General features: G+C 32.3%; 1 protein-coding gene across 1 annotated transcript in view; it reads left to right on the top strand.

Annotated features, from left to right (window-relative positions):
* The window catches only part of LOC139500289 (uncharacterized), a 74152-nt gene extending 56701 nt beyond the window's left edge, over positions 1-17451 (top strand). Inside the window, exons 45-53 of the mRNA XM_071289031.1 lie at positions 371-539; positions 1149-1266; positions 1919-2126; positions 2863-3054; positions 4027-4237; positions 5718-6012; positions 7895-7934; positions 8892-8921; positions 16596-17451. Coding sequence (XP_071145132.1) covers positions 371-539; positions 1149-1266; positions 1919-2126; positions 2863-3054; positions 4027-4237; positions 5718-6012; positions 7895-7934; positions 8892-8921; positions 16596-16913 — 1581 coding nt within the window. The 3' untranslated portion in view covers positions 16914-17451. The remainder of the gene's footprint in view (positions 1-370; positions 540-1148; positions 1267-1918; positions 2127-2862; positions 3055-4026; positions 4238-5717; positions 6013-7894; positions 7935-8891; positions 8922-16595) is intronic.
* The last annotated feature ends 2644 nt before the right edge of the window (positions 17452-20095 follow it).

Below are 20095 nucleotides of genomic sequence, written 5' to 3'. Positions count from 1 at the left end.
CCGCATAGTCAGCTATAAAAGGCCCTGAAATGACAAATGTAAAACAATTAAAACCAAAAAAACTCAAGACCTAATTTATGTACAAAAATTGAACAAAAAAAAATATACAACACATTAAATAACACCAACCACTGAATAACAGGCTCCTGACTTGGGACAGGCACATACATACAGAATGTGCAGGTTAAACATGAGTTTTGAATATTTTGTAAATATCTTAAAATGATAGGCTGTATTTTTTTGATGCCTATTACTGTGATCAGATTGCATACATGAAAGATGAAAGCTAATTTAATCTAATTGTTGTTTTTTACCTAAAAACAGTCTATCGAAAAACTATAGCAATTGATACTTGCAATATATTTTAAAGGTTTGCAAAACATGGACAGATGACGTTATCAACAACAACAAAAGTGAAGGAAATATGTCCTATTTCTCAGAAGAGACCCAATTTGCTGTGTTTATTGTATCAAACAAAGTGTATAATTCTCCACCAATGCTGACCAGTGACAGATTTATTACCATGGAAGAAGATGAAGGTATTTAAGATTTATTACTTTCCGTGTATATGATAAATTCTAGCAAATACAGTTTTAGAATACAACGACCAAACCCATATTGTAAATAATGTACTATATGTTAGATCATTGAAAAATGCGCATGAAGATTTTATTCCTCTTTTAAAATTGCTTCTTGTATACAAGTGAAATTACAATTGACACACGCAGATTATACTGTTTACAATATTAAAGTTTGACGTTGCCAAGCACACAAATCCAAGCAAAATAGTGAATGCCATCATTATTGTCCAATGAAAAATAAGCATGAAAAAGTACGGGAAAGATGATTATAAAATTATTAACCAGGGTAATAGTCTTTGAAATTATTGCCTGGCAAAAAGTCTGTGGAATGAGATAGCACAACTATTTCATAATATATTTATATAGAAAAAACATACTGAGGTATAATAACAAAGTTATAAATAAAATTCTTTATAGAACGAAAAGGAATATTTCCCTGTGAATAAATATATTTTTTCTGTTTTCAAAAAGTCTTATTCATATTACTGCATTAATTTATTTTGTGGTAAAAGCTTTGAAATGATAAGTGTATATTAGTATATTTTTATAATTTATGTTATTTCTAAGGTACATTACAATACCAGTTGGAGGCATTCGATGAAGAAGGTGATGTAATTAAATTCAGTCTGGTAAATCGGACAAACAATCTTAGTAGTATTGAACCACTGCCGCTAGAGGTTGGACTGTAAGTAATATTAATTAAGATCTCAATTTTATAGGCAAGGCTTTTATTGTCATTTTGTTCCAGCCATTTTGAATATCTTAATATATATTTTTGGAGTAGCCTTGGCTCCATCCCAGTACATTTTGTCTATTCAAAAGCTTTTTTTTTCAATTCTTTAGAGGTCATGTAAAATGAAATTATACACATCAGTGTCGGTTCCAGAGTGGGGTTCTGGGGATTGGAATCCCTCATTTTATTGGATGATCAATGCATTTGAATGGGGACATATGGTTGAAAACACACAACCCCCTTTATTCTGAGTTGGGAACACCCCCACTCCCTTTGAAAAATGGCTGGATCCGCCCCTGCATCAAACTTCAATAAAGTTTCTGACTAGATTTATGCCTTTTGTTGTCAATAAGCTAAAATGTCAGTTCTTAAATACTTGCAATCAATCCACTAAGTTAATTTAGAACCTTGCTTACATGAAAATCTGTTTGAATATATTATTTTTCTCTTTGCTGTTTCATTTTATATCTCTATCAATGAAATGCAAAATTGTGTGAAATTTTGACAAGAAGAAGCAGTTTTAATAATGAAATAATTGCTTCAGAGAATGCCAGGTTTAAGTAAAGTATTTACTTGCTATTGGCTATTAACTTTGATTTTGTAGACTGCTGTATACTCCATGCACAGATTGTTCAGGAGTTGAGACATTAACAATCATCCTTCAAGAAGTACAGACCAATGATGATATACCTCCTGCTAGTAGTGAAACAACAATTGTCATTACCATCATAGATTTAAATGACCCGCCAGAAATATTCTTAGCACAACATGGTCAATATATTTTATCTTCTGATCCAACAGAACCAGTCTTGGTAAGAAAAAAATACATATAATTTCAAAGTGTTCCGTTTGATAATCAATTTATAGTAATTTATTGAAAATTGACATAATGAACGACTGAAAGTGACTTAACAATTGATTGTTCAGACTTTTTTCATATGATGATAAGATTAAAATGATTGTTTTAGACCAAAAGTCATTTAGTACTGTTAATATATAATTGAGAGATATGAAAAAAGGTCTTTAAGATCAAAGATATTTGTCAGTAGCTAACATGACTACTGTAAACCAACTTATTTTCGTGAGCGATTTAATTTCGCGACTTTCGCGAGTAGAAAAATAACGTGAATATAAATCGTCGTGGATATGTCAATCTTGGATCTATCCTTATGTAAATATATCGACTAAATCAGAAAATTGCGAAATTAAACCAACTTGAAGTGGGCTCTGAACATGCTGAAGGGTTAAACGCGAAATAAAATATCCATGAAAAATAATTTGGTTTACAGTAAATGAAGGAGAGAAGAAAAAAAGATCTTCAACAGGTAAACAAATTGACTTCAAAATTTATGTTAATGTATCCACCATTTGCACACTTTAAACTAAGGCCCACGCAGTGTTGTTATTCTTCTCTTTATTCCACACAGCATGTACCACAAATACAAATAATGTTTGATATCAAGTAAGGTTTACATTTCTACTTTGACCAAAATCCTTTGCAACTCTTTGTTCTAAAATGGAAAAATTAAGGATTAATGTATATTTTAGGTTTACTTAGAACAGAGAAACACATTTAACAAAGGGAAATGGACACAGGATTTTACTGCAGAAATAGGAGCATTTGATGTGGAACAAAACAATCTACATATAGAAGTATTTGAACCAAGTTATGGTACAGTTCTTTTCTTGGATGATAAAACAACAATTCCAGATGTAAATTATTGTGAGACAACAGTAAATGTAAGAATTTTAAACCTATATGAAGGTGGCTTGGATATAGAAACTTTCGCTTTTAACATATGTCTATCTGAATGTTAAAGTTCTGTAACTAAGAACAATTTTTGAAACATGAATAATAAGTACAACAAAAATGAATTTCATTGAAGTCACAATTGTTGTACATTGTGTGTGCAAGTTTTTATTAGTGAGGAAGCTGGAGAGATCTGTCTACCTTGGGCAGGAAATCTGATAATCCAAGGCAATTAAGATTGGGGTCAATTGCCATGTGTGGGGTTCAAACTCACAACCTTAGTGTTGACAGGCTAATAATACAGTAGATGGATTATTTTGACCACCCAGCCAAGTGCACTGAGGCCCCTTGATGTGTTAAATTTTCAGAAAAAAATTAAATGAGGGACCATAATTTTGTTAGAGTATATATAACAGGCTATTATTCAAACTTGGAATTATTTTTAATTATGGAATTTGCATAATTTCTTGTGCTTTTTAAATTTTTAATAAAATTCATGTTTATTCTGTGCTTTAATGTTCTGTGCTGCTCACAACACTTTCTATTACAAAGAAGATAGTACATTTTCAATAGAATGTACTGTGCCGCGCACAACACTATCTATACAAAATACATTGCATGGAAAGTGTCATTAACTGCTTAAAACATTATAATATCAAATAAACATGTAATTTATTAAAAATTTCTTGCACAAGAAATTATGTAAATTCCATAATTAAAAATAATTTCAAGTTCAAATAATAGCCTGTTATATGCTTAAATCTCACTAAGATTCTTGCTTTCTTTGAAGTCCAGTAGCAAATATGTCATGCATAATTATAGGATGAGAACACACACAAATCAAGAAACCAATTAGGTATTTTCTGGAGATGATATTAAACAGTGAAAGTTTGAAAAAATAAAAACATAATTTTGTGAATCCTTTTGAGTTAACTGATTATATTCATTTTTTTTATATCAAGGTAACTACTGATTCCTGTGTTATTTTACCGCATACTAAAGATAGCATGTCATGGATATATACCACATTGACCTACAAACAAGCAATGAATGTGTCTGGATATGATGTAGCTAAATTGTTTGTCTCAGATCCTATGAATTCTTCATCAGCTGTTGTGACAATACAATTTGTCCTAATGAAACTCCCTTGTCAGAATGATGGATCTTGCCAATGTAAGTTAAATAAATAACTCAATATTAGCTATATATTGAATTAGCTTAGATTTTCAATAGTGACTGTGTCTTGACATCTATTGTTTCAAATCTTCCTCTAGCAGGAAATTCCAAACGTTTTTAAGTTTGGAGTATTTGGACTTTTCCGAGCTTCTTAAAAATGCTTTCATGCAAAATGAGAGGGTTTTTTTTTAAATCCAAACTGTTCTCTGCATTTATTCAGAATTCCAAACTTTTTTGGGAGATTTATTTAAAATTCCGCATTCTATTCGTGAATAGTTCTGAGTTATGAGACAACTCCAAACAGTCCTCAGAAAAAAGGTAAGAGTTGTCCAAATACTCTGAAGTGAGGTTGGAAAATTATTTATAGTTTGGAAATTCACTGTAACATTCAGATAATTTCTGACATTCAGAAATATTCTCTAAATCATTCAGAAGAATCCTCCAAATCATTCGGAAATATTCTCCAAATCATTTGGAAAATATCTCTGAATCATTCAGAGGTAGGTATTCTCCAAATCATTTGGAAAAAAATTTCCAATTCATTCGGAAAATATCTCCAAATCATTTCGGAAATTTTTTTTGAAAAACATTCAGAAAACCTTTTCCAACATTTAAGAGATTTTCAGGAACAACCCTAAATTATTTAGCAATTTTTCTGAATAATTCATAAAAATAATAGGGTTGGAAGAACTGTACACCAACTTATTTTTGCCAGCGATTTATTTTTCACGACCTTTGCAAGTAGAAAATTAAAGAGTATATAAAAATCATCGCAAATTTGTAAAACTTGGATTTTTCTTCATTTCTCTAATTCATCAATAAAATTTTGAAATTGCAAAAAATGCTAAAAAGGACAAAACTGGAAATTAATTATGTATCCATTAAAATAAATTGGTTTACAGTACCGGTATGCTTTCTTTTTTAATTGAAAACTTACACTGATGAATAGACTACATGTCACTTCATTACAGGTATGTATCTTTATAACAACAGTTTGTTAAAATATCTGACCAGTTAAACATTTTGATTTGGAAATTGAAATAGAGAATTCTAAGAAAGTTAGTCATAGTTTGAACCATCAATTTATCTATAGTCAATGATGTCTTGAAAGGCTATTTTATTTTTTGCTTTAACACCTGAAGGCATCAAAGCAAAAAATTAAAGAAACCTTTCAAGATGTCATAATTATGTTGACTCTTTATAAATTTGTGTGTAGTTACCTTGGTAGAAATGATGAAAGCATATATTTAGTGAATACAACAAAATAGTTAAATTTGGAGGTAACTCTTTCAATAAATCAATACTAACAAATATATATATGCTTGATTAGTATAACATTAATGATCCAAATGGATTTGATGATATGAAAGTATATTCAAACATTTGTACAAACTGGCTGAGCAGTGTCATTCAGTTTGCTTTGTTTATAATTTTCATTTTTGACTAGTTTATCATACAGTTCTTATTATTATTTCAGCAAAGAATGGCAGTAACTACCCCTGCACCAGTACCTACAGAGCAGAAAGTTTTGATTTGTATTATGAATGTGCCTGTTTACCAGGATATTCTGGTGTATACTGTGAAGAAAATATTGATGAATGCCTTAGTTCACCATGTCAGGAACCTTTTGAATGCTCTGATGGTGTTAATATGTATGACTGCAGATGTCCAGCAGATGAGCCTAATTGTGATTTTCCAATGTGGACCATCTCAGTGGTAGTTCTGGGATTTCTTTTGCTAGTAGCCATTATGGTAGTTTGTTTGAAGAAAAGGTAATTTATAAATGTCTGTAAAAATTAAATGCTGTACATAATATTTCCTATTATTCTGCTGTAAATATTTGATTTGAAGCATAATCTTCCTATGAGGTTGTAGTGTGGAATAAAGGTTTAATGTGCAATTTTCCTATTTCAATATGCACGTTAATTATAATTATATCTCTTTCTAATACATTAACAATTCTTTCCTCCTTGTCTCAAATGAGACCTATAGATTAAGACTTATCACAGGGTTTGTATTTGAGCAATTCACTACGAGTGCTACGTATACATGTGTAGCAGATTCTGCTTACCCTGAAATCACCTCAAGTCTTTATTTTGCCATGGTATTGTCAGTTTGTTTTAAATTAGCCTCTCTAGTATGTAACACATCATACTATATGAAAAGGGCCTCTCCAAATCGATCCTTATTTAATTCTATCCTACAAAAGCATGTCTGATGGACATTTTACTTTTATTTATGGATGTTCTGGGTTGGAAATCCTCTTTCAATATTTATAAAATATTACAGTGGCAGGCAATTGATGGCACAAAGTCCCCTTAAAAACCTATTCATCCTTTTTTCTGGATCTCTGTGGCCTTAAAATAAATCACACTTGGAGAAATTATGTGTGGTTCTCTACAAATAATAATTTTATTTAGTTCTGATTAGGATTAAAACATGGCTACCATATGCAATATTTTAACCGGATAACAAGTTTCAAAAAATAAATTTTCTCTGCATGGCCAAGTTTTTGCAATTTTGTAGCATAATTATAATTTGCTCAAGAAGGGGACAACAACGTCTATTGATATTGAGGCTTAAAAGTTAAAAAATCAATATTCCTTGACTCCTGATGGAAAAAAGGCTTCTGGAAGGTAACTTGAGTTTTATTTGCCTTATTGGAATGAATTTACTTTTAAATGGAAGATATAAAGAAGGGGGAGTTTTATTTTGAGGACAAAGTAAAATGTCACTTACAGTGACTTGACTGTTAGTGTTGCGCTCCACCTATTGCAACTTATTCAAAAGTTGAACAGTTTGGTTTTATAAAAGAAATTGCAATTTGGTCAGAATTTTGAATGAGTTGCAATAGTCAGATAGCAACACTAACAGTCAAGTCACTGTAAAAAATTGTGTTAAATATTAGGCAGAAGGATTTTGAAAATAAATAACTTTTCAAGAGAAGAATTAAAAACCTATATCTTTGCACAAGACAGGATGATAATGAATATTCTGCAACTCAAAATGCAGGAAAATAATGTGTACACAAATGAAAATAATATCTGTACAACCGAAATACAGAAAAATAATAATAAATATGCATGGCAACAGATAATGTAAATGATCAATCAACAAAAGCACTCCCTACCAACACTCTCAACCTCTATCATAAGGCTTGGCATATATTATGACCATTAATTCCCTAAATGGCAATATGCATTGACAACAGGCAGGTAAAAATGAGAGTTTTTAGTCACATCTTTTTGATAACTAGGAGTTAACTATTATAATGTGTAACTTTTTACTACCTATATCTCACAACCTAAAAGCATGTCATCTCCCTCTTAGCTGTAGCCTACTAGTATTTTAAATGCTTGAATGCACAACAGCCATATATTCATGGATTTTCTGATTTTTTTTCTCATATATAGACAGCATATGTTGGCAGTGCCAATGTTGCACTTGTTATTGGGAGTTAATGCCCTTTGGTATATTTTTTTTATTAGCCCCTTTGTGTCTACATTTCTTGTCTGATTTTTATGAAAAAGTTAAAACAGAAAAAATATATGGAAGTTTTTTGATAAGATAGATGTTAAATATGCATGGACAGATTCTTTTATTTATATTTGATTTGATTTGATTTTATACATTTATTTTTCTTTTTCCTTTTAGATTTCAAAAGAAGAAAGATCAAGTTGACCCTTTGATTCAGGTAGAACTTTAAATTGTTACATCTGTTTATTCTTTTTAAATTAATATAGTAGTGTATACCTAGTATAAATGCAATGAGACAACTATCTACCAAAGATATATGGCATGTGGCAAACAACAACCTTTAGATTACAGGTTCTTGGTTTGAAACAGGCACACTTGGGTCAATGTTGAAACAATATACTACAATAATCTAATTTTGGATGTAACACGTCTTCTGATTGGCTAACGTTATTTTGTTATGAGTCCATAGACATAATTTAGTCATGTGACCGTAACGTCATCAACATTTTTTCATGGTTTTCTACAGTTTTAAATGTAGTTTTATTCGAAATAACATAAAAAATGTGATGCACACTGTTAAATAACCCGCTACGCGCGTTATTCAGTGTGCACCAAATTTTTTATGTTATTTCTTCATAGACAGAAAAAATATTACAGCCATTCCTTAAATAGAAACAAACTGAAAATAATTTGCTAATTATCAGGGCTTTGCTTCTCAAATTGGTACAAAGTACCAAAAAACTACACATTTTACAAAATGACACAAATTATCCACACAAGTGATCTCACCTACAGTTCGAATACCATTCATAACAACATATATAATTAATAGACCAAGTTTGATATCAGTCATTATACCTCTAGCTGATTTAGTATAAAGTTACCATTATAGGCAGTCTGGGAAATGTTTATGCTAGGAGTTATGCAGCATGATTCATTGACTTTAAATTTTATGCCTAGTATTTTCATTTTGATTGCATCATTTGTATTATACTATCAATGTCTCAAAAAAGGCAAGACATATCTCTGTTTCAACTGGGTTTTTTTTAAGTATATTCAGAATTGTCTAATGTGATCTTTTAATTCAGATTATATTGACTGATAATTTTTTTTTTTAAATACAAGATTTTGTCAGAACTTGTTCATAAAAACAGCTTTCTCTTTATTTTTTCAGAACTCTGAAGAATTGACAGATGAAACAATGGTAATACACATTGTTTTAGGTTGTATGGGTGTCTTCTAGATCTGTCTTAAATCATTGAAAAGCAGATTACAATTAGTTGCAAATTTTAAAGACTAATGTTTCTACTAAATTTAAATACAGACTATTTTGAGGTTGATTTAAAAACAATTTAAACACAGTCTTATAAAAAAGATTAGATTTATAACAAAATGAACAATATTTATATTTATCGCCCATTTATGGGCATTATGTTTTCTGGTCTATGTGTCCGTCCGTCTGTTTGTCCTGTTTCAGGTTAAAGTTTTGGTTAAAGTTTTTGGTCGAGGTAGTTTTTGATGAACTTGAAACTTAGTTAACATGTTCCCTATGATATGATCTTCCTAATTTTAATACCAAATTAGAGGTTTTATCCCATTTTCACAGTCCACTGAACATAGAAAATGATAATGCGGATGTGGCATCCGTGTACTCGGGACACATTCTTGTTCTTTCTAAATTGTATGCTCATTCCATTTTTGTCCCCCACTAATGGTATGGTAATGGTAATGGTTTCGGTTGGTCCATCTTCCCCAAAAGCATGAATAGTTGTAGACCAATCGACATAAGTTAAAATTATTTGTCATCATATTCTATCGACCATTAAGTTTTCCTGTCTGTCGTTCATTCATTCATCCGTTCATCCACCTGTCCTGCTTCAGTAAAAGTTTTTGGTCAAGGTAGTATTTAATGATGTTGAAGTCCAATCTTGCAGCTCCTACTCAGACTTTGTAAAACATCACCAATGTCTGAGCAGAAAGTTGATGAACCAGGGGTATGTCAAAGAACGTCTCGTCCTTTTTCTAAAAAAGTTCATCGGAAGGTACCCAGAACTTGTTGATAAATATTCCGTATCAACTTCACAAATAATACACGATGGTCTTGAAGTATAGATTTTGCGTACTGACGTTTTTTAGCTCACCTGGCCCAAAGGGCCAAGTGAGCTTTTCTCATCACTTGGCATCCGTCGTCCGTCGTCGTCATCGTTCATCGTCGTCCGTCGTTAACTTTTACAAAAATCTTCTCCTCTGAAACTACTGGGCCAAATTTAACCAAACTTAGCCACAATCATCATTTGGGTATCTAGTTTTAAAAATGTGTCCGGTGACCCCGCTTACCAACCAAGATGGCCGCCATGGCTAAAAATAGAACATAGGGGGTAAAATGCAGTTTTTGGTTTATAACTTAAAAACCAAAGCATTTAGAGCAAATCTGACATGGGGCTAAAATTGTTTATCAGGTCAAGATCTATCTGCGCTGAAATTTTCAGATGAATTGGACAACCCGTTGTTGGGTTGCTGCCCCTGAATTGGTAATTTTAGGGAAATTTTGCTGTTTTTGGTTATTATCTTGAAGATTATTATAGATAGAGATAAACTGTAAACAGCAATAATGTTCAGCGAAGTAAGATTTACAAATAAGTTAGCATGAACAAAATGGTCAGTTGACCCCTTTAGGAGTTATTGCTCTTTATAGTCAATTTTTAACAATTTTTCGTAAATCTTAGCAATCTTTTACAAAAATCTTCTCCTCTGAAACTACTGAGCCAAGTTAATTCAAACTTGGCTACAATCATCTTTGGGGTATCTAGTTTTAAAAATGTGTCTGATGACCCGGCCATCCAACCAAGATGGCTGATATGACTAAAAATAGAACATAGGGGTAAAATGTAGTTTTTGGCTTATAACTCAAAAACGAAAGCATTTAGAGCAAATCTGACAACGTAAAATTGTTTATCAGGTCAAGATCTATCTGCTCTGGAATTTTCAGATGGATCAGACAACTCGTTGTTAGGTTGCTGCCTCTGAATTGGTAATTTTAGGGAAATTTTGCTGTTTTTAGCTCACCTGGCCCGAAGGGCCAAGTGAGCTTTTCTCATCACTTGGCGTCCGGCGTCCGTCGTCCGTCGTCCGTCGTCGTCGTCGTCCGTCGTTAGCTTTTACAAAAATCTTCTCCTCTGAAACTACTAGGCCAATTTTTACCAAACTTGGCCACAATCATTATTAGGGTATCTAGTTTAAAAATTGTGTCCGGTGACCCGGCCAACCAACCAAGATGGCCGCCATGGCTAAAAATAGAACATAGGGGTAAAATGCAGTTTTTGGCTTATAACTCATAAACCAAAGCATTTAGAGCAAATCTGACCGGGGGTAAAATTGTTAATCAGGTCAAGATCTATCTGCCCTGAAATTCTCAGATGAATCGGACAACCTGTTGATAGGTTGCTGCCCCTGAATTGGTAATTTTAAGGAAATTTTGCTGTTTTTGGTTATTATCTCGAATATTATCATAGATAGAGATAAACTGTAAACAGCAAAAATGTTCAGTAAAGTAAGATCTACAAATAAGTCAACATGACCAAAATGGTCTGTTGACCCCTTTAGGAGTTATTGCCCTTTATAGTCAATTTTTAACCATTTTTCGTAAACCTTAGTCATCTTTTACAAAAATCTTCTCCTCTGAAACTACTGGGCCAAATTAAACCAAACTTGGCCACAATCATCATTGGGGTAACTAGTTTAAAAATTGTGTCCTGTGACCTGGCCAACCAACCAAGATGGCCGCCATGGGTAAAAATAGAACATAGGGGTAAAATGCAGTTTTTGGCTTATCACTCAAAAACCAAAGCATTTAGAACAAATCTGACATGAGTAAAATTGTTTATCAGGTCAAGATCTATCTACCCTGAAATTTTGAGATGAATTGGACAACCCGTTAATAGGTTGCTGCCCCTGAATTGGTAATTTTAAGGACATTTTGCTGTTTTTGGTTATTATCTTGAATGTTATTATAGATAGAGATAAACTGTAAACAGCAAAAATGTTCATCCAAGTAAGATCTACAAATAAGTCAACAAGACCAAAATGGTCTGTTGATTTCTTTAGGAGTTATTGCCCTTTATAGTCAATTTTTAGCCATTTTTCGTAAATCTTAGTTATCTTTTACAAAAATCTTCTCCTCTGAAACTACTGGGCCAAATTAAACCAAACTTGGCCACAATCATCATTGGGGTATCTAGTTTAAAAATTGTGTCCCGTGACCTGGCCAACCAACCAAGATGGCCGCCATGGCTAAAAATAGAACAAAGGGGTGAAATGTAGATTTTGGCTTATAACTCTGAAACCGCAGCCTTTAGAGCAAATTTGACATGGGGTAAAATTGTTCAGGTGAAGATCTATCAATTTTCAGATGAATCTGACAACCTGTTGTTGGGTTGCTGCCCCTGAATTGGTAATTTTAAGGAAATTTTGCTGTTTTTGGTTATTATCTTGAATATTATTATAGATAGAGATAAACTGTAAACATCAATAATGTTAAGCAAAGTAAGATTTACAAATAAGTCAACATGACGGAAATGGTCAATTGACCCCTAAGGAGTTATTGTCCTTTATAGTCAATTTTTAACAATTTTCATAAAATTTGTAAATTTTAACTAACATTTTCCACTGAAACTACTGGGCCAAGTTCATTATAGATAGAGATAAATGTAAGTAGCAAGAATGTTCAGTAAAGTAAGATGTACAAACACATCACCATCACCAAAACACAATTTTGTCATGAATCCATCTGCTTCCTTTGTTTAATATTCACATAGACCAAGGTGAGCGACACAGGCTCTTTAGAGCCTCTAGTTTGTTATTATCTTGAATATTATTATAGATAGAGATAAACTGTAAACAGCAATAATGTACAGCAAAGTAAGACCTAAAAATAAGTCAGCATGACCAAAATGGTCAATTGACCCCCTAAGGAGTTATTGTCCATTATAGTCAATTTTTAACAATTTTCATAAAATTTGTTAATTTTTACTAACATTTTCCACTGAAACTACTGGGCCAAGTTCATTATAGATAGAAATAATTGTAAGCAGCAAGAATGTTCAGTAAAGTAAGATGTACAAACACATCACCATCACCAAAACACAATTTTGTCATGAATCCATCTGTGTCCTTTGTTTCATATTCACATAGACCAAGGTGAGCGACACAGGCTCTTTAGAGCCTCTAGTTATCATCTTAATAACGTTTTATATTATTCTTTTATTTGTCTTTATTAATATTACTTTTACTGTCAAGTCTGTTTTTTGAGATATCCTTTTTGACGTAACTCTGTGCTTATGTTTCCCATCATACTTTGAACGACAAAATTATTTTATGATGTGACTGTACATATGTATCTTGTCATACTTTGAATGACAAAATTATTTTATTTATTTATTAATAGTACTTTTACTGTTAACCCACTTTTTTTGTGATATACATTTGACGTGACTCTGTACTTATGTATCCCGTCATACTTTGAACCACACTAATATTTTATTAATTATTACTTTATACTGTTTATTCAGTTTTTGTTATATCTATTTTGTGTGACTGTATTTACGCATCCCGTCATACTTGGAACGACAAAATTATTTCATGTCTACCTGTGCGAATTTCAAACGCGCAATTTTACACCAGTACTCAAAACCCTCCTGCCTTGATGGGTGCATTTTACATAGACAAATAAAATCGTATAATATAATCTAATTGAGGATGTTAATTTGATGTATGCCTTTTTGTGCTTCTTCGTTACATTTGTTGTTTTTATAGTGATTAAGATGATAACACAATGTTGACTGCTGTACCCCTATTTTTGACATTTTTACCTTTTGTGTCTGTTTGTTTTGTTCACGCATCGGTGACAATATAATGGAATGTGATACGACTGTCATACAAGTGAGAGGTTAAGCTAGCTATAAAATGAGGTTCAATCCACCATTTTCTACATTTGAAAATGCCTGTACCAAGTCAGGAATATGACAGTTCTTGTCTATTCGTTTTTGATGCGTTTTGTTATTTGATTTTGCCATGTGATTATTGACTTTCCGAATTGATTTTCCTCTGAGTTCAGTATTTTTGTGATTTTACTTTCAACTTGAAACTTTGAATTAATGTTCCTATGCTATGATCTTTCTAATTTAAATGCCAAATTAGAGTTTTTCCCCAATTTCGCAGTCCAGTGACCATAGAAAATGGTATAGTGAGTGTGGGGCATACATGTACTATGGATGCATTCTTGTTTTAGAATGTTGTTATAGTGTATGAATGAAACAATGTGACAAATCATTTATATATGTGTGTTACATTTGAATGTTGTGTCGTTGTTCGCCTCTTATATTTAATGCGTTTAATTCCCTCAGTTTTAGTTTGTTTCCCCGATTTTGTTTTTTTGTCCATAGATTTACGATTTTTGAACAGCGGTATACTATTGTTGCCTTTATTTATATAATTCTTCATGTAAACAGCCATGGGGAAATTTGGCTATGGTGTAGTAATCTGGGTTTATAAAAGAGAATTGTAAGAGCTACCTTCCCATATTTTAATTCAAAATTCTATGAGTTTTTGTCTCTGTGAGACATAGATATAACTATCCAGTGGCGGAAGTGAATCATTATATTTCAGAAGGTAAACTACCTGGATGCTTCTTATCTTGTATGCAGATTCCTTACATTCTGTGTTTAGAGGTTTCTGTCTGTCATATGTCCAATGTCCTTGACCTCTTTTACATAGTTCAGCCACTGCTTGAAAAATATTAAGAGATTTTTTTTTTGTCGTGTGGATTTCATACTTATTATAAGTAATAGGATTACTATATTGGTATATGGGTTCTTTGCAACGTCTACTTGTCTGTCTGACAGGGTTCATCTGACCTTAATCTCTTTTCATGGATCAGTGATCAAGGTGGAAGTTACATGATTAGGTCCTTTTATCATAATTTATAATAAGCAGTAGGTCAACTGTATGTGGTATATGGAACGACTGTTAAAGGTACATGTCAGTATAGCAGGTTTCATCTGACCTTGACCTAAGTTCATGGTTCATAGTTTCATCATTTAGTAAACTATCTATTCACATAATGATGTTTTTTCCAAACAAAATTTGTTCATATCCTGCAGCTTGAAAAATAGCACTTTATACTACATCTTGAAAACATTTGACTATATTTCATTTCTACTCACATACTACTTTAACAGCAACATATAGCTCTGAGTAACTCTATTTCAAAGATATGATACAGACTCTATAACTCAATTTCTTTCAGATTTGTCTATTTTTAGATTTTATTATCTTGTGAGTAAAACAATTATAAGCAAGATTAAATGCTCTAGCAAGATTAAATGCCTTGTTTAATAAAGGCATTGCCTACTCGTTCACCATTCTCTATAGTAATACATCTGTTGATTTGTCTTTTTGCACGTCAGCACTGCTATGATTTGTGGTATTGATCTTTTGATCAACAAATATAATAATAAATGCATCCAATAATTTCTAAAATTAAAGAATTTTAAATCAAGGAAATCATATAATGATAGGAAGTGCAAGCCTTGGAATATATATATATAACTAAGGGCTTGTATCATATTTTCCCTCCGGTTTATATGATCTGTTCATCCTATATTGACTCTTAAAATTCAAGAGTCTATCTAAAAATGAGGGTACATTTTATATGGCCTTCCAAATACTGTTTCGATCCCTAACATCACTGAAGAGACATTTATTGTCGAAATCGGGATCTGGTGTACAAAAAGTATTAACACCTTATGTTTGTGGCATAACATCATGGCCACAAGTTAGTTGTTTTCTGTTTAGTATTAAATTTATATTAAGATCCATTTTGTTACATCTTTTGATCAATTTTTTTTGGCAATCGTTAATGGCAGTCAGCAGGGTTAAAGAAGATCAGTTGTTCGACCTGTTAGTCAAATGTGTTTTGTTTAAATATACTTTTGGAAAATGTTGTTTGTGCTGTATTTAAACCCTTCTACAACAGAAATACATGCACACGTATAAAAATTGCGGTTTTTATCCAACGCAGTCATAGGTTTGAACATAGTTTTCAATTTAGACTCGTTTATAACTGAGAGATATATACTCCACATGTATTTGCTGCTAGAATGTTGTCACACAAAAATGGAAAACTCACAACTGATATCATCTCTTTTTTCTTTATAAAGTTGTTCTGAAGCGACCCTCATTGTCAATTTCTAGACATAGGTCAAGATATCAGGCTGATTTATCTGTTGTATATTTCTTTTAAATGTTCATTTGGGATAGATGTGTTCAACATAGTCACCAAATTTGCATTATTTAGTAATAGGACATCATTTATTTAGGACAAAGTAAAGTTAAAGGATAATGCTAGCTAATTTTCATTCTTTCTTAATAAATAAGCTCCTGTATGATGTTGTCCTTGCATTAAGGAAAAACATGTTGGCAAGAAGTGGGACATAGTTGGTTCCCATGGGAATGTCCATAGTTTGTTAATAAAACATGTCCCCTGAAAGTAACAAATATGCTATCAAGTCATGTATAAGTTTTTATCAAACAACCTAATTTTAATTACCAGTAACTCAATGCAGGCTCCCATCTCTATCCTTTAGTTAAGTTGACCAGTTGTAGAAAAAATGGTATTTCTATATTTTGTGAATGGTGTAAGTGCTTAATAATACTCAAGCAACTGTACAAATGGGTTACAAAATTAATAAAAATTGGAGGATGAAAAAATGTTTCTGCATTAAATATTAATTTATTTTTATTATTTAGAATAATTAAAGTTAGCCTAAGTATCATTCAAAATTACCTCTACTGTTATGAGTATACATTTCTTTTAAAACAGCAAAGGGATATGGAAGAGAACAATGCATCTTTTCTCCAACCCATTCGTAAAATTGAAGCTAAAAGGAAAACTGAAAAGTTTAAGCTACAACATCAAGATCACACAAAGAGCCCTGATAGTGAACCAAAATCAACAGCTGAAGCAGGAAGTATTTCATCAAATCCAGAGGTGAAACCGTTTCATTTACAACCAATCAGAACAATTGCAAAACAGAAAAAAGTAAATTTGAATCAGAATAAGGGTACATCTGCACAAGCTATGTCATTTAGTAGATATGATATTGGCCAATACAAGAAGAAAAGAGACAATGAACCTTGACCTTTTTATATGTGTTTGTTTTATTTTATACTAGATGGAAAACTTTTCTTTATTAATACAGTATGTACATAATTTTGATTTTTTAAATCGAATTAAGTTTTAAGACTTTTGGTTTTAATCCTAACTGGAACAAAGTTTTGTTGCCATCTGTTTGTTTGTATCGTCATTGAAGGTTAACTGTAAAACAATGCTCGTCATTAGAAAAGAATGCTTGAAAAGCAAGAAAATTTACACCAAATTTATATATTCATCTATAACTTTGACTTTTTCACTTAGTATCAATTTTAGCAAAGACAGCATACACTAATTGCAGTGCACATTTTTAAACCAGGTTCAAAATTTTACAAACTCTTGATATCTAGAGAACAACTCTTTTCTCAAGAAGCAACACAGACAAGCATTAAGTTATTATTAGCATACATGTAATTTGACATCCTATGCTTTTAAATGTTTCTACCAGTATTTCATCTTAATCTCATTTTCATATTTGAGCAAAATAATTGTAATCATTTATTAATAAACTTATTATCATACAAAAGTTTTCTCTTTATAATGTCATTAATTAAAATTATTCAAAAAATATATAAAAAAAATGAAGCAGTGTTATAAAATATGAATGAATAGACATGTTGGATACATGTAAATGCGACAATGAAAAAAAACCCTCATATAGCAGATTTTTTGTCACTTGGCCAATAAGATTGAGATACAATTGTCTAATGTCAAGCTGCATTTATTATATGCATACTCGAGAAAAGAACATGACTGTGCTAGTTTACAAGGCACTAGTCTGAATGATGACATGTCAGCCTACCTAAAGACATTATTCTACCTGAGCCGACCAGCCTTTTCTCTTACTCTATAATTCCCTGTGCTTATTGGATAATTAACAAATACTAAGTACTAAACAGAGGCGGATTCAGAGGGTTTTCCAGGGGGCCTGGGTACTTCCTTTTGTTAGAAAAATTTGGTTGATTATGTAGGGAATCACTGAAGCATGACTGGAGCGGTCCCCCTCTTAGGCAGTCAGTGGGCCCCCACTTATAAAATTTCTGTATCTGCCACTGCTAAATAATGTTTGATGATAATGACAATGACGACAAGACGGAGGAGGATCAGGATAAGGTTGATGATCGATTGGTATTCAATGTTCAATGGTGTTTATTACATGTATACTCTGGGAAAACCATGTGCTAAGTTACAATATACTAATCTGAATGATGAAATGTCTGATAATATTCTACCTGAGCTGACCAGTCTTTGCCCCTACTTTTAATTTTTTTTTGAAGATGTTTGAAGGCATATAATGAATATATATGTTACAATGTATTTCACAGCAACTTGTTTCAATAATTAAGAAGTGCATCATATAGCGTCAATTTACTAAGGAACAAATTGCATACTTCTATCACTAGATGGGCAGAAATCTCTTACCTTTCTTGAGCATATTACATTATCCCAAATTTCATGCAGTGCTGCAAATGCATGCTGCCGAAGCTTAGAATAGTACATGATATGAAAATTTAAGCAAAATATCCCTACCCCATTATATTTTTTTTATAATTTTAAACATACAAAACATTAACTGAAGTGGTACTCTCATTGATATGCAACCACAATTCTTTAACAGAGGTTAAACCCTATTTTAATTTTTTTTTTCTTAGACTTTTATACACTTTTTATCATTGCTCTCCGATTTTCAGATAATATGACTTGAAGCGAATCTAAACCATGATAGATTATTATTTTTACATAAGACTGGTGGTAACACGTGTTTTTCACGCCTGGTCAGCACAGGCTAGTCTGCGCTAAACCAGGACTGAATACACAAAGCATCTTGAACATACTAAGCAGTATCAGAATACCATCACATACATCAATCAAAATGGTGAATACTAAACCTCTTCACCTGGAAATAACAACTGTTGATATAAGTACAATACCACCATGAATGTAATCAACATCGTATTACTAACAAGCTTGCTGTACAACATGGGAACAAACTTAACAACCTGTAAAACATGGGGACATCAACAACTACTCACCTGTGAACTAAATAAAAACATGTCAACAACAGGCAGAAAACCAATCACATTTACAACAACATTAACTGTGAAACAACACCTCTCACTTGTATTGCTTATACTAGGATGCGATATAGAAGTAAACTCTGGCCTAGGGGGAAATAACGGAGCATATACCTATGTGGATTATGCGACCACCCAGTAACATTGAACTGCGATGAATGTGACATACGGCACCATATATGATGTATTGAACTTTGTGAACTTCTCCATAGATCATCCCACAAGGGTCACTGGGAAATAGAAATATGGTCACTACAGCTTGTATTCCGACCGCCAGTAAAACCCTTGTCAAAGTGAGGCGTCCGTCTGTATAAATGTGTCATCTTTTATCTTTAGCAGCTACGAACTGACCACATCAAATTACTATAAACCACATGCACACATGATATCTCATTCGAACATTTGTAAGAAAATTCGACCTTTAAAGACCAGCAGCCCACGACTAAAATCACAATCCTTAACAATTTACAAATAATTCCAAAAATTACAGTAACAAAAGTAGAACACACAGCAATAATGTATTTAACTTGAACAGAAAAAGGTGATATCAACTGTGGAACAAAAGCCTGGATCAAAGGAGAAAAACAGCAATAAAGAAGCTATCAAATCCAGTGAAGTATTCCCATATTGCTACAACGTCTACAGAAACGACAGGGGAACACTTGGAGGGGGAGTCTTTATCTTAGTCCATCATATCAGTTGAACATTCTAGTCTAGTCACCAATTTTGAGATAGAATGGATAAACATACACCTTAAAGACAAAAAAGAGCTGCTTATCGAGTCATTTTACATGCCACATAGAAACATGAAATGCCTTGACGAACTAGAAAAATTCTTACAAATGATAGCAAATACAAACACCAACATCGTGCTAACTGGAAATTTAAAGTCATATGAAACCTCAAATTAAAAAAAAATGTTTTTTTATAACTAAATGGATAGTTTTCATTATACAACTTATGTACATATACTTTTTTCTGAGGAAAATTCTTTAATTGTCCACATTTAGAAGAAGTTTGTTTATTTTTAATTGCTTGCTTCCAGGAAGCAATTCGCCGACATATTTTTCCGTATGCATAGTGACCTGAGCGTGA

The sequence above is a fragment of the Mytilus edulis genome, chromosome 13 (genome assembly GCF_963676685.1).
Source record: "Mytilus edulis chromosome 13, xbMytEdul2.2, whole genome shotgun sequence".
NCBI classification, from domain to species: Eukaryota; Metazoa; Mollusca; class Bivalvia; order Mytilida; family Mytilidae; genus Mytilus; species Mytilus edulis.
This window is presented reverse-complemented; position numbering and strand designations above follow the sequence as displayed.